Source organism: Heterodontus francisci, chromosome 42 (assembly GCF_036365525.1).
Source record: "Heterodontus francisci isolate sHetFra1 chromosome 42, sHetFra1.hap1, whole genome shotgun sequence".
Lineage (NCBI taxonomy): Eukaryota > Metazoa > Chordata > Chondrichthyes > Heterodontiformes > Heterodontidae > Heterodontus > Heterodontus francisci.
The window spans coordinates 21,647,530-21,663,538 of record NC_090412.1 but is presented as its reverse complement, the minus strand read 5'-3'; the positions used below and the strand labels follow the sequence as shown (position 1 = coordinate 21,663,538).

The 16,009-nt window shown below is 42.0% G+C and overlaps 1 protein-coding gene across 2 annotated transcripts in view; it reads left to right on the top strand.

The window, feature by feature from the left end:
* sec31b (SEC31 homolog B, COPII coat complex component) overlaps positions 1–16,009 on the top strand; it is an 83,242-nt gene that overhangs the window by 20,152 nt on the left and 47,081 nt on the right. For both annotated transcript variants that reach the window (XM_068020744.1, XM_068020743.1), the window contains exons 6-11: positions 2,684–2,824; positions 3,475–3,617; positions 7,029–7,128; positions 7,372–7,533; positions 8,710–8,862; positions 13,024–13,254. In XM_068020744.1, coding sequence (XP_067876845.1) covers positions 2,684–2,824; positions 3,475–3,617; positions 7,029–7,128; positions 7,372–7,533; positions 8,710–8,862; positions 13,024–13,254 — 930 coding nt within the window. The remainder of the gene's footprint in view (positions 1–2,683; positions 2,825–3,474; positions 3,618–7,028; positions 7,129–7,371; positions 7,534–8,709; positions 8,863–13,023; positions 13,255–16,009) is intronic.

Below are 16,009 nucleotides of genomic sequence, written 5' to 3'. Positions count from 1 at the left end.
CTCGTTGTCTGCAGTGGGGCGAGCCTTCGCCTTAATGATAGAAATCTGAGTCGGAAGGTGCAGGGTTTGGAATCTTGCTCCAGACAGTCCAGTTACGGAAGGTGGGAGCTCTAGCTCTGAATTCTGGGTTGACGTCAAAGGCAGTTACTCGCATCCTGTGTGTGTTGGTCTCCCGTCCCGTTGTCACCCCCACCCCACCCCAATTTTGTCTGCTAAAGGCACCCATAAAATCCTTCCATCATTTTTGGCCTTACCACCCTCTTGTCAGCTATAATGACTGTTATGGAAGGAGCATTTGTTAATCAGTCTGCAAATCCTTCCACTACTTCACACTACTCTCTCAGGGAAGAGTGTGAAGATATGAAAACAACAATGTGTGTGCCTATCTTCATTGTCTACAAGATTTGCATCTTTCTCTCCGCTCTGCCCGCGCAGTTCCCTACGTGTGTATCTCCACTGTATCCAGACTATCAGCGGAGTGCCTTCTGCCCATCTCTCTACTCTGTTCACATTTTTGTTCATGCCTCTTTCTCCTTTAGTCCACACTGGTGCCTTTTCACATCTCTCCATGCTGTCTGGTATCTGTCCACACGATCTCTGATGCATGAGTGGTATTGTCAGTTGCACTTGTTGGCTCTGCTGTCTTCTTTCTGTCTCCCTCTAGGTTTCTTTCTTTCTATCCCCTTTCTTTCTGTCTTGGGCTCTGTGCACAATTAGATATAAAAGTGTGGCAGAATTGTGTGAATTATTCAAAGTTTAACCAACAGGAATAGTGTTTGTCTTAAAACATGAGTATAATGGAAACAATATTATAATTTACAACGCAGATGTTAGTATTGTAAATATTAGATATATTGGACGCAATGTAAGCACTCACAGCGGTAGAAAGTTATAGCCTAAAAGACTGAAAAATCAGTGTTAACAAATGATCAGGCGAGCAGTGGAGAGTGGTATAGAGATCAACAGGGCTGTGTCCAGTAAATCATAGCATGATACATTGTAGAAGGGGGCCATTTGGCCCATGATACCTGTGCTGACACATTGAAAAAGCTGTCCAATTCGTCCCATCCCTGTCCCTTTTCCCTGTAAATATTTTCCCTTCCAAGTATTCATCCAATTCTCTTTTTGAAAGCTACGATGAATGTGCTTCCATCACCCTTTCAGTCGATGCATTCCAGATCACCAGTGCATTTGTCACATTTGGACACTGCAATTTTTACAATGAGCCTTCTAAATGTGAATGAAGAATCAGCCTCTGGGTTGTACAGCACAAGGAGTAGCAACATTTTCATCAGCTAATATTTCATTTCAGAACTCTGATATAATGTTTCCCAGTAAACTGGGATGTCCCCAGTTTAAGCTATGCATAACTAGTAGTCCAGGACAGAGATTATTGCATCAAACTAACCAATAACTATCAGTAATTGCTGTGTATTGTATAATGGGACAATGTAGTATGTATTGAACGAGTGATAAATAGTTTATATTGTGGTGCTTGCCAGTCTGCGTTATTGATTACTGAATGGCTGGTAACGAGCATTGACACTTCGTAAAGGACTTTTTTGACTCCTTGCACATTGTTTTGGCTAGGAAATCAGGACAAACAAATCTGAGAAGTCCACTAATTCATAAATCTTAGCATGCAAAGAAATGTTTGGAAGAAGTGTGCAAAAGTACATTCTTCTCTACCTTTTTCAACTTCATTCAATGAACACCTTGCTTGTTCCTTGTAGCCCTACTATTTGCCCTGGACTTCTATCTTGCCTTTCCTAACTAGCTAAAACTGATAAACTTGCTCGTTCAACGATTTCTAGTGTGAAATGGACCAAAACCAGGAGTCAACCATGAATCTTATAGTTGAGACTCTTGTCACATTTATGATCAGTGCCTTCAATTTTTTTCCTGGTTTTCAGTGGCCATTATACTTTGTCTTCTCCCTCTAACAAAAGAACTCCAGGTGGAAGGATGAATGTCTTTGAGGGCTGGGTGGTGTTTAAAAGGTCTCTGACTTGTCCAGAGCATGACTGCTAATTTCCTGTGCTGCTCTAATTCCCACTGGCTCATGAGCTCTGTCATCACTGACCAGGGCTGGATCCTATTAAATAGAAACTCTGGATTAATACCTTAACAGAATTACGGACCTCCTTCATCCTTGCAATCCCTCCCAACTCCAGTCTTATTTTTTGTGCACTGCTCCATGGCCTTGGCTCCACTCTCTGGAATACCCTTCACATACTCTAACATTTCTCCATTAATCTTCTAAAACTCGGCTTTTCGCCCAGGCTTTGGTCATTGCTCTAATCTTTACCACTGTGGCTCAGTGTCTGTCTTCCTTTTATGAAACACTAACATTTTTAATGTTAAACATGATCTGTAAATACAAGCTATTTCTTTCCTATCTTCTCACACCAGTGCTACTTCAGGCTTCCATGGCTGTATGTTGCATGACCCTTGCTGAGTTTTCCCTTTAAAGCTGTCACAGCAGCAAGGATGCAAGTTTATTTGTGTCTCTGTGTGTCACACATTAGACACCTGATCTGTTGATGCTGTTTCCTCATTCAGTTGCATGGGTTGTGAGGAGGACTGGATATGCCTTTTGAAGGATTAATTATGTGCTGCAGTTATGAACCATTCTCACTTAATCCTTTCTCATTTGTTAATGAGACCTTTTGAATTCATGCAGCCTTCTGAAGATATCAGCTGTGTGGCCTGGAATCGGCAGGTGCAGCACATCCTGGCTTCTGCCCATCCAAGTGGCAGAGCTGTGGTGTGGGACCTGAGAAAGAATGAACCTATCATCAAAGTCAGTGATCACAGCAACAGGGTGAGTGCGCTCTTGCTGATCCTGAATGTATCTTCCATCGCTTTGTGCCTTCATATTCAGTGGGTGAAAATGAGATCTTGTTCCAAATGTTTAATATAACTTATTTTACCGGCCTATCTTTGTTGCATTTCCGTGTGGTGAATATTTAAAAGAAATAAATGAATTGTGCTGAAAAATATATCTTTTTCAAAAACAAAATCGTTAGCACATGGCGCTACACTGGGTCTAGGTTTCAATGAGTCCCACACTAATAGAATGACAGCCTCCTCTGCATTTTGACTGAAGTGCATCCGAGGTGTCTCAATCTAGTTCCTCGTTGGTGTTGTCGAAAGCACCAAATTGTGCTTAGTTTGACTCTAATGAGTAATCTTGCAGATCGATGCCAGGAATGGATCTGTCATACTATGGGGTGTTCCTCTGAGCTGGGCTAAGGAGCATTATTGAGGCATGAAGAGATGTATTCTCCTCTTATAATCAGTGTAATACCTGGCCTAGTAGTGCCTAATGCTAACATTAAATCCCAGAAATGGGATTTCTCAACACTAGCAGCCTTCACCTAATGAACATAAAGATTTGCCCAAACAAAAATCCTGAAGCTGTGGATTAGTTCCACATAAAATAACAAGTGTGGTTTCACTTGACTTTTGCAGATGCGTTGTTCTGGAATGGCCTGGAACCCTGAAGTTGCAACTCAACTTGTTCTTGCATCTGAAGATGATCGAATGCCCGTATTGCAAATATGGGACTTGCGGTTTGCCACTTCTCCCCTCAAAGTGTTAGAGAATCACACCAGGTATTTAAATGTCATTAAGGGACAGTAAACCACATGGGATTACATATGTGCAATTCTAAACTTTGCTTCATTAATCAACGTGAGAAGATACGACATGTGGTGTTAGGGAATGTGGTGTACTCTGCTGAGAGAAGAGATCGCAACAAATTGTCAACATGATTGCAAAGAAACCAAGAGCAGAAGTGTGGAAACAAAGAACATTTTTCTGCACTTTGTATTTTCACTGCTTAGTAGGCAGTCGCTTCTTACAGTTCATGGTTTTGATATTTATTAAGCAGTGTTACCTTTCAGGTCTCCTCTAATCCCAGTCATTTGCTTCTTGCTTTTTTTTTCAGTTCTACTTTATTACTTCTCTTGCTTCTTTGTTTGTTCGTTTTTCTTCCATTTTTAACTTTACTTTTTCTCAACTTTTGTGACCCACTCGCTCGCTGGCCTTATTTATTGGACAGTGGCCCTCATAGTTCTTCTCGATGAACCTTCTGCCCCACTTCTATCTGTCATCTTTCCGCCTCCTGTCTACATAATTGTCTGTTCATTCCTGCCTTTGTTTTCCCAGTAAACATGGGAAATACTGCTCAGAGGACAAGAGCATCCTAATCTCCCATAAACTCAGCTTGTTCACGCTATCAGAAACAGAACAGTTTCAGAGCGAGGCCGTGGAAGCCCGTTCCCTCCCTTAAAGGCTGCAAGAGCAGGAGTAGGCCTGTCTGGTAAGAAAAGGAATTCAAGCTGGAAATCCAACAGAAACAAACATTTTCAAAATGAAAGTGTTCCTTCAGCAGTCAAATCATGTGGAATACACAATCTCACTTGGAGTGCGAGGGCTGGTCTGTCATAAGGAATAGGGAAAGATTTCCTGGCAGTTAGTAGTGGTGGTGTCGTGAGTCATAGGGGAGTGTTGAAATTTTCAGCAGTTTTAATTTTGTTTAATTACTCCTGGTCTCTTGCCTTTTGATCTATATGGTGGTACAGTTGTGTCTACTGTAAACAAGAACATAAACTTAAGACATCTGTAATTGAGTGAAGATCACTGGGAAGTCTGGGAAAGTACCAAATCTCTGGCATTGTTTATTGGAGTCTGAAATATTGGTGTTACATAAGTTTGAAATGAAAGAAGTTGCAAGGATTTGGAATTAACTTACTGAATGGGATCCCCAAGCGGCATAACCTGGATCAAGTTGATCTGAAAACAGCTGCTGCAAGTTAGTCAACTAGCTGTGAAAGCTTTGGGGTGATGAAGATGGACGGATAAAGGCAAAACAGTCACGTGGGAGGAGTGGGGAAAAGTCTGGGGCTTTAAAAAAAATTCTTTGTTGGGATGAGGGCATTGCTGGCAAGGCCAGCATTTTGTTGTCCTTCCCTAATTACTCTTGACAACTTAGTGACTTGCTAGGCCATTTCAGAGGGCAGTTAAGAGTCAGCCACATTGCTGAGAGTCTGGAGTCTCACGTAGGCCAGGCCGGGTAACAACGGCAGGTTTCATTCCCTAAAGGACATTAGTGAACCAGATGGGTTTTTATGACAATCGATAGTCTCAGTAATGGTGCCTTGAAACTATCTTTCAATTCCAGCCTTGTATTAATTAATAGAATTTATTAATTGAATTTAAATTCCACCAGCTGCCATGTTGGGATTTGAACCAGTGTCCCAAAGGTATTAGCCTGGGTCTCTGGATTGCTAGTTCAGCGACATTCCCACTACCCCACCATCTCCCCTTTTAGGTTCAGGCCAGGCAGGTCGAAATAGGTAGTAAAAGAAAGACTTGCAATTGTATAGCTCCTTTCACGACCTCGCAACATCCCCAAGCGCTTCTCGCCAACGAAGCACTTGAAGTGCTGTCACTGCTGCAATGTAGGAAACACAGCAGGTAATTTGCATACAGCAAGCTCCCACAAATAGCATTGTGGTGATGACCAGCTAATCTGTTTGTGATGTTGATTGAGGGACACCAGATAAGTCTCCTGCTCTTGGCAATAGTGCCATGAGAGAGTAGGCAGGACCTCAGTTTCACGTCTCATCTGAAAGATGGCACGTCTGACAGTACAGCAATCCCCCATTACTGCACTGGACTGTCAGCCGCGATTTTTGTGTTCAAGTCTTTGGAGTGATCCTTGAGCCCGCAATCTTCTGACTCAGAAACAAGAGTGCTACCAACCGAGACACAGTTGACATGGTGAGGAGTATTGACAGTCCTTGCAAATGAAGAGACCCCAGAAGACCCTCTGCCTGTGCGGAGTTTGCAAGTTCTCCCTGTGTCTGCGTGGGTTTCCGCCGGGTGCTCCAGTTTCCTCCCACAGCCAAAGACTTGCAGGTTGATAGGTAAATTGGCGATTGTAAATTGCCCCTAGTGTAGGTAGGTGGTAGGAGAATGGTGGGGATGTGGCAGAGAATATGGGGTTAATGTAGGATTAGTATAAATGGGTGGTTGTTGGTCGGCACAGACTCAGTGGGCTGAAGGGCCTGTTTCAGTGCTGTATCTCTAAATAAATAAATAAGTGACTGAATCACACTGCAGTTGTGCATTCCTGGAGCCTGAGAACTAGCGGCAAGGCTGACCAAGATGAAGACTACCTGCAGCAGGAATGGAGTTTAATTCAACCCCTGGGATCTAAGAAGGCTAGGCCTTTGTGGGGAATGTTCCAACAGAGAGTAAAGAAAGAGTGATGCCATTTTTTAAAACTACTTTTTATTCTGATTTGTTAGTATTAGGAGTAAATGGATGTAGTGGCTGTAAAGCAGTATGGCTATCAAAATAGCTGTGACACTTCTGACTGGACTGGGATGTGCGCTAGGTGCAAGACTTCGGTTTTCTGGGTAGTATGTTGCAATCTGAGTTGACACTGATGCAAGTTGTTATTTTAAAACCTATATAAATTCTGTTTAATTGGAACAAAGGAAAGTAAAGGACTGGAAAAACTCTGCACACTTTCTGGCCATTTTCAGAGTATCAGAGCGGAATTGTATGCCTGCAAATTACCCAGATGTTCTACTTGATGGATTACTTTAAATTTCCTTTCACATGTATGTACACTGTATTTTAACTGGGGCAGTGGACAGGTGGTCACTCTCTTTTCCTGTGGTACACTCAGACTAGCTGTTAGGTATGTGAAAACAAGCAGTAGTGACTTCGCTTTTCTCCTGTCCTGTAATGCAGTAACTAGGTTTTTCTTGTATATACCCTTACTTGTGATTGGAAACTTGTGCTCTAGGGAATGCCTGGCTTTTGTTCAAGATGTCTGTCTGTCTCCTGCTATAACCTCTCCCTCTTCCACCCAGCTATGCTTCAAATTGGATCTTGTCCTGTGAGGAATCACAAGAAATGAAACTGCATCCTGTGACTCTAATGCTACTTTATTTTAAGTACAGTTTTCATTCAACTTTGTTTCTGGTGTTTATCATTTTATCGTTCAGAGGTATTCTGTCCATATCATGGTGTCAAGCTGATGCAGAGTTGCTCCTTAGCAGTGCGAAAGACAATAGGATCTTATGCTGGAATCCCAACACTGGAGAGGTGAGTGACAGTCACATACAGTAATTATTCAGTCTGGTGATACACTATATGTAATGGAACTGAATTTTTATGACTCCGGATGATATAAAACACTACTACTGTATAAGCCACAGTAGTTGATCAGTTAATTGAAATGAATTGTTCTTTCGAGTTCAAGTAACACCAGCCTAATTTTGCTAACTCTTACAGACTAGTGCAAGGACTGTTTTGATCATACACTGTGTTGCTGTTAATTGATTTCAGGTGGTCTACGAGCTGCCAACAAGCAGTCAGTGGTGCTTTGACGTCCAGTGGTGCCCTCGAAATCCAGCAGTCCTCTCAGCTGCATCCTTCGATGGGAGGATTAGTGTTTATTCTGTAATGGGAGGGAGTCTGGAGGCACAGAAACAAAACCATGTTGACAAAGTAAGGTCTCAGAAACAACAATATGATGATGCCCAGATAATCTGTTTTGGTGATGTTGATTAAGAGATAAATATTGACCAGGACACTGAGGATCTCCCCTACTCCTCCTAAGTAGTTTTGTGTGATCTTTTACATGCACCTGAGAGGGCAGACGAGGCCTCTGTTTCATGTTGCATCCGAAAGAGGGAGCCTCTGACAATGCTGCACTCCCTCAGTGCTGCACTAGAGTGTCAGCCTTGATTTTTATGCTCAAATCTCTGGCGTGTGAACTTGAACACTCAACCTTTTGGCTGAGGTGAGAGTGCTACTGATTAGGCTACAGTTGACCCAGCATACGAATGTCATTAAAGTGAGAAGCATTGGAAGAACTCAAAACCACAAATGTTGAATATGTGGCATTAACTTTGATCAAATAATTAAAACTAGAATTTTGAAAGCTGTTCATTTTCCTTTTTAAATGAAGTAGTAGATTATGCGTGATATTTTAGGGGAATGGGGAGATGTCCACAATTTTTTAGCATTGCTGTTTGCTACTGTGTTCCGTGTAAGTTTTGTTGAATTGTATTATCACCTCACCCATTCCTCATTTCAGCTCTTCACGTACCTCTTGCTAAATTGCAGCCATCTCCAGCTGTGAAGCAGGAAAATATTTCCAGTGGACAGTGTCTTTTATGCTGCCGCCAATGATCTACCACAGGCAGTCTATGACATTTATTGCTGCAGTTACCCTGCCAAATTGTTAATGTCCCTCATTTAATCTCCACCCAAGATAACTCCTCTCTCATGCACACTTCTCCCTGATAATTTTAAGTATGATATTGAATGTCACAAGGAACCATGAAATAAACAGCCTGGAGGGTTTGGCCTGTAACTCATCCATGCTTCAGGTGCTCCCGGATCACTGTGGCTCTCTGTCAAGTTCCCTACACTTCCCCATCCCGCACTGCCCGAGGTGTCATTTTTGTCAATTGAACAGATTTAGATTGAACCAGAGATCTCAAATTCACCCTTTCCCTATCCCGATGCAAAATGCTAAATGACCAGTGTAAATGTTCTGAAAATTAAAGAGCATCTGAAGTGTTTGGTATTCACTGCTGCATTCAAAGTTAAGTGTTGCAGGCTTTAATCCATCAGTCTTCCCTAAAATGCCTTTTGTGATTTTGTTTTTGCATTTAGATTTCTTCCTCATTCAACAATCTGGACCCATTTGGCACTGGACAGACTCTCCCTCCTTTAGATATCCCACAGAAGGCAGTTCGGCCCACTGTGGTGCTTCCTTTGAAAAAACCCCCCAAATGGATCCGTAGACCCGTGGGAGCATCATTTGCTGTGAGTTGCACCTTGTTGCGTCGTGCTTTTGGTCGATGAAGCGCACTGCCTTGCTAGTTTGACCAGCCCCCATCTTCTTTGGCGTTAAGAGCATTCCTATATTTCAATACAAACTGCGGTCTAAATATGGAGTTGTCACGTGTTGTAAGGGAGCTGTGATGCTGAAGTACAACATCAAAAAAGTCAAAGGCGATATGGTGTAAAGTTGAAAATTAATATCCAGTATGTTGCTAGTCCAACAAGAAAGAAGGCACTGCTAGACCTGGTTCTTGGGAATGAGGTGGGCCAAGTGGATCAGGTATCATTGTATCATAAGGTTTAAGCTCACTATGGAAAAGGAAAAAGAGTAATCCAGGGTAAGAATTAACTGGGGGAAGGCCAACTTCAATGGGGTAAGAATGGAGCTGGGGTGAATAAATTGGAGTTGAAAGCTGGCAGGAAAACCGGTAGATGACCAATGTGCTACCTTTTAAGAAGGGAGAGTTCCGGCACAGTCAAGGTATGTTCCCTCGAAGGGGAAAAGTAGAGCAAACAAATCCAGAGCTCCCTGGATGACAAAAGAGTTAGAGATTAAGATAAAGAAGAAAAAGTGTGCTTATGACAGATGCCAGGTAGAAAATACTATTGAGAACCAGGCTGAATCTAGAAGGTCCAGAGGGGAAGTGAAAAAGCAAATAAGAGAAGCAAAGAGAGAGCATGAAAGGAGACTGGCAGCTAGCATTAAAGGAAATCCCGAAGTTTTCTTTAGGCATATAAGTAGTAAAAGGGTGGTAAAAGGAGGAGTGGGGCCGATTAGAGACCAGAAAGGGGATTTACACATGGAAGCAGAGGGCATAGCTGAGGTATTAAATGAATACTTTGCATCTTTACCAAGGATGAAGATGCAACTTAGGCAATGATGAAAGAGGAGGTAAGTAAGACACTAGAGGGGTTTAAAATTGATAGAGGAAGTATTCGATAGGCTGTCTGTACTTAAAGTGGTTAAAGTACCAGTGCCGGATGAGATGCATCCAAGGATACTGAGGGAATTGAGGGTGGAAATCACAGAGGCATTGACCATAATTTTTCAGTCTTCCTTAGACTCGGGTGGTGCCAGAGCACTGGAGAATTGCAAACGTTACACCCTTTTTCAAAAAAGGGTGTAAAGATAAGCCCAGCAACTGCAGGCCAAACAATTTAACTTCAGTGGTGGGTCAACTGCCAGAAGAAGTAATTTGGAACAAAATCAATGGTCACATGGACAAATGCAAGTTAATTAAGGAAAGCCAACATGGATTTCTTAAGGGAAAATCATGTTTAACTTGCTGGAGTTTTTTGAGGAGGTAACCGAGAGGGTTGATGAGGGCAATGCTGTTGATGTGGTGTACATAGACTTTCAAAAGGCATTTGATACAGTGTCACACAACAGACTTGTGAGCAAACTTGTAGCTCATGGAATAGAAGAGATGGTAGCAAAATGGATACAAAATTGGCAGAGTGACAGGAAACAGAGTAGTGGTTAATGGATGTTTGTGCGGCTGGAGGAAGGTTTGTAGTGAAGTTCCCCAGGGATCAGTGTTGGGACCCTTGCTTTTCCTGATATATATTAATGATCTAGACCTTGGTGTACAGGGCGCAATTTTAAAGTTTGCAGATGATCCAAAACTTGGAAGCATTGTGAACTGTGAGGAGCATAGTGTAGAACTTCAAAAGGACATAGACAAGTTGGTGGAATGGGCAGACAGGTGGCAGATGAAGTTCAATGCTGAGAAATGAGAGGTGATTTATTTTGATAGGAAGAACATGGAGAGACAATGGAGAGTAAAGGGCACAATTTTAAAGAGGGTGCAGGAGCAGAGGGACCTGGGTGTATATGTGCATAAGTTACTTAAGGTGGCAGTACAGGTTGAGGGAGCAGTTAATAAAGCATACGGTATCCTGGGCTTTAATAGGGGCATAGAGTACAATAGCAAGGAAGTTATGTTGAACTTGTATAAGACACTAGTTCGGCCTCAACAGGAGTAGTGTATCCAATTCTGGGCACTGTACTTGAGGAAAAGCTTGAGGGCATTGGAGAGAGTACAGAAGAGCTTCACGAGAATGGTTCCAAGGATGAGGAATTTCAGTTATGAAGATAGATTGGAGAGGTTAGGACTGTTTTCCTTGGAGAAGAGAAGGCTGAAAGGTGATTTGATACCTATACAAAATCATGAGGGGTCTGGATGGAGTAGATAGGGAGAAACTGTTCCCACTCATGAAAGAATCGAGAATGAGAGGGCACAGATTTGAAGTAATAGGTAAGAGAAGCAAAAGTGAGATGAGGAAAAACTTTTTCACGCAGCGAGTGGTCAAGCTCTGGAATGCGTTGCCGGAGAGCGTGGTGGAGGCAGGTTCAATTGAAGCATTCAAAAGGGAATTGGATAGTTATGAAAAGGAAGAATGTGCAGGGTTATGGGGAGAAGGCAGGGGAATGGAACTGACGGAGTTGCGCTTTCAGAGAGCCAGTGCAGACATGATGGGCCGAATGGCCTCCTTCTGCACTGCAACAACTCTGTGAACCTGTGTGTGCAATCTGTTTCAGAAAAATGGCATGACTTGTTTCCCTGGTTTCCACCACCCACCACCCTGCCAAAGTTGGCTGTTGGCTAAATTGGCATTTTGGACTCCACTCTGCGCCATTAGTTATCCCATCAGGTATTTGGTATAGTACCATCATAGACTATCATTTTATTCTAACAACCTTTGGTTGTAAACTTGCAAAGGCGAGATTTTTCAGGTCTATCTTTGGCAAAACGGCAGCTTGTAAAAAAAATTGAAGTGTTCCCTTGTTTTTCGTTTGCTTTCCTCAGTAGTTGTAGGTTTTTTTCCACAGAGTCTGTATGATTTGCCAGGTCCTAGGAAATAAGCCAGAATGTTTTGCTTAAAAAATGTCACACTGTGCAGGCTTCTTCCACTTCTCTTACTATTCGAACTATGCCTGAAGCTAATCCACAAGATGGAGAAATCGCCTTTAGTGGTTATTGATGGATCTCTTGGTTTCACGTCTAGTAATTCCCTGCATTGGAATTCTGTTCAGAGCAGTATCATGCTTTGTTAGTGTACTTTGAAGTCTATTTATTCTAAACTTGCAAATATTTCAGGGACACAGGGCCTTAAGCCTGCACCGTGGCCTCAGCCACTATCACAGCAAGCATGTAATCGGGTTATGTTGGCAGTGCATGAGTGACTGTCATTATGGTCGGCTTAAGTCTGAGGCAAAACTGGGCCATTTCAGGAAACTCAAATATTTGTATCGTGGTAGACGTCTTTCCCTGATGAGAGCTGACATCGTATTTTCGAAAAATGCAGCCCAGAGCACTGCGTTTATTTACTTTTTGAAAGCAGGGAGTGGCTTTCGGTGAAATTATTGCTGCATAATTCCAGGTAATGTTCCATTGAACTTTGTTCTTAAAAAAAAACAGGTATTTTTGAATTCCTAGTATGAGTGCTTTTCTACAGAGTACAAGATGGCACGAGTATAGAGTGGGGGAATGGGACTGACTGGGTTATTCTACAGGGAGCTGGCATGGACTTGATGGGCTGAATGGCTGCATTCTGTGCCTCTATGACTGAGATGTTCTGTTACCTGTAATGTTGGGAAAGAGCAGCCGTGTCAGCCTTGGCACTGAAGACATTAAGTGGCAAAAGTTGGATTTCCCAGTGCTTGCCAAGATTTTTAGTGCCTGCTTTGTTTTTCAGAAGTCCCTTAGGATGCCCTAGACTTAACAAGAAGTTGTCGAAAAAATGCTAACCCATGAGATCAAACTATTTCCACAGTGTGTGGGGATGTGTTAATAAACTTAGAGAAGATAGTTCCTCTGCATTGGGCCTGTTACTAAGTCAATAAGATTAATACAGTAAAGTGAAAATGCTTTGTGTATGTGCACCAGTTAATTTTGTTCCATAAAGGCGCAATCTGTCACTGAAGCAACATTTGTAGTTTGGAGCATATATATAACTTTGGGGATTTGTATGTGGAGACTTGATTAAATCTGTTGGGTTTACTAACTGTCTTTTAAGATGGTTGAAAACACTGCAGAGAGGCTGATTAAGCCGAGAATGCACATCTTTATAATTGTAAATAAAGAAGCTGAGATTGTCTTTCAGACTTTTTTTTTTTACCCTGCATCTTCACTGTTGCAGTTTGGAGGGAAGCTGATCACTTTTGCCAACTCGAAAGCAACTCCAGCACAGATACAACAGTCTGTTTCGCGTCAAGTGTTTGTCAGTGTGGTTACTACGGAAACCGAATTTTTGTGCCGTTCCAACCAGCTGCAGACAGCCCTCCGTTCAGAGGCGTTTATTCAGTACTGTCAGTCCAAGATTAACATGGCACTCACAGACTTTGAAAAGAACATCTGGAACTTCTTGAAGGTATATACTGCTTTGACAGCTTACTGAATGTTAGAGTTTGCTGAATGTGCCTGTTAAAATTCACACAGTCAACATTGTTCCTGAAACAAAAATTAGTCCAAAGTAGTGTAGCCCTCTTCAGAATATTTTAACTGAAGTTTTCAATGGAATAATGTGTGTGCGTGAGCTCCACAAAGCCCCGTATGCTGCTGCAGCGCGGAACCAACAGGCGAACGGGCAGCCACATATCCAATCACTTGGCTTTCCTTAAATGGCAGGCAGGTTTCTTTGAGGGTCAGAATACTAATTATTTCACCATTTAAGTGGACAAGGTGTGAGTAGAAACCTGTTTGGCATCTGTTCAGTTGTTTGACTGGCCAAGCAATTTTGTCTAACACTCATAGTTATATACGACATTGGAGGCAATTCGGCCTATCGAATCCATGCTGGCTCTCCTTGTGTTGAAGCAATCGCTGGTTTCTAGCTCCAACATGCACTGTAATTTCAAACAATGAAGGCACGTGCCAAATAAACAATCTGATTACTGCAGCAAAAACTTGCACTTTTACGGTTCCTTTAATGTAGAAAAGAAGTCCCAAAGTACTTTACAGAGGTGTAATAAATATTGAAGCTGAGGCAAAGGAGGAGTTAGTAGGATGGGTGACCAAAAGCTTTATCAAGGATGCATGTTGAGGATAGTCCTAAAAACGAAGGGGAGAGAATGGGGAAGGGTTCCAGGAGCGTGCGGTCTGGGCAACTGAAAGCACGATCACCAATGGTGGGGAGAGTGACTATGTGGGGCGTGGTAATGTAAAAGGGCCCTAATTGAGAGGTGCAGAGAGCTTGGGAGGTGGGATTATAGAGCTGCAGGAAATTACAAAGATGAGACAAGACCGTGAAGGAACTTAAATATGAGGATGCAGATTTTAGCTACAGTTTCCATCACTCATTCCCCTCAATGTAAAATCGCCTCTTGAAACTGATAACTATTTTCATACAGTTTTTGCATACAGTATTCCTTCTGCCATTAAAAACAACCAGACACTTTTAGGACAGCTGTCTGAAATCATAAAAAAAAATCTTCACTGTACTCTGCCAAAAATGTTGTTTAATGAAGTTATAATACAGAAATTTTATATGACAGGGTTTTGTTTCTTGTGCCATCAGCTTTGAGATTTCTGTGTGTGAATTATTCTTCACTAAATTTTACCCCAGTCTATAGTTGAATGTATTATGTAAACTTCAGTTTGAAAAATAATCAATACCATTTTTGAAATGACTTGCAAGTCTTTCTGTGAAGTGACAGAGTTCCTAAAGTCTGCTGATCTTTTATAAAGGTGGATAAAATATTACATTTCTAACATCCCTTCTCACATTTGACAGCAGTGTTGATCTGGGTTCCCTTTCCTTCAAAAAAAAATGGATTTGAAATAATTCCCAAAGGCACAGGAGTAGGCCATTTAGCCTCTTGAGCCTGTTCTGCCATTGTTAGATCATGGCTGATCTGCGACCAGCTCCATATACCTGCCTTTGCCCCATCTCCCTGAATACCATTATATAATCAATATCAGTTTTAAAATTAACAATTCATCCAGCATCAAGTGCTGTTTGCAGAAGAGTTCTAAACTTCTACCACCCTCTGCAAGAAGAAATGTTAATTTCACTCATGAATGATCTGGCTCTAATTTTTAGACTATGCGCCCGTATCTAGACACTCCAACTAGTGGAAATAGTTTCTTTCTATCTATCTATCTGCCCTATCAGTTTCCCTGAATATCTTGAAAACTTCGATCAAATCACTCTTTAACCTTTTAAATTCCAGCGATTGCAACCTTAGTTTGTGCAATCTCCTTGTAGCTTACCCTTAGAGTCCAGGTATCATTCCAATAAATCTATGCTGCACTACCTCTAAGGCCAGTATATCCTTCTTAAGGTGTGGTGCCCAGAACTGCTCACAGTGCTCCTGGTGTGGTATAACTAGGGCTTTGTGTAGCTAAAGCATGACTTCTACCCCCTTGTATTCTAGTCCTCGAGGTATAAAGGCCAGCATTCCATTGCTCTTTTTGATTATTTTCTGTACTTGTTCATAAAATTTTAATGATCTGTCTACCTGGACCCCTAAGTCTCTCTCTTTGGGCCTCCACTGTTTCTAGCTTTTCAACATTTAGAAAGTGTATCCTGTTCTGCCTTTTTTTGGTGCAAAAAAAATAGTTGACTTCACGTTTTCCTACATTGAAATTCATTTGTTACAGTTTTGCCCATTCACCTAATCTATCAATATGTCTTTGTAATTTTACACTTCCACCTACACTGCTTACAATGCCTGCTATCTTTGTGGCTTTCTAACCTTTCATCTAAGCTGCTAATGAATACAATGAATAGTTGAGGCTTCAACACAGATAGTGGAACACCACTAGTCACATCCTGCCAATTAGAGTACCTGCGTATTATCCTTACTCTGTCTCCTTCCACTCAGCCAATTCCCAGCAATGCTTGCAGTTATTTTGAATAGATATGTTTCCCCCCATACTGGAAAGCTCCTGTGTGTGCTTCTGTGGTAATCTGGTTAGTTTTTTTATTTTATTCCCATTTCCTCCAATTTTTGTCTCTTCCTGTTAGTGTGCTGTTTCACAGCTCTCCAGTTCCTTGCCACTGTTCTGCATGTGCCTGAGCATAAATGGAGGTTGTCAACAGGGCAGTTGACTGAATTGTGTCCTTACACGTGGACAATTTCCAGATGGCTAACAATTCAACCTGGGAATCTTCTTGCCCACCC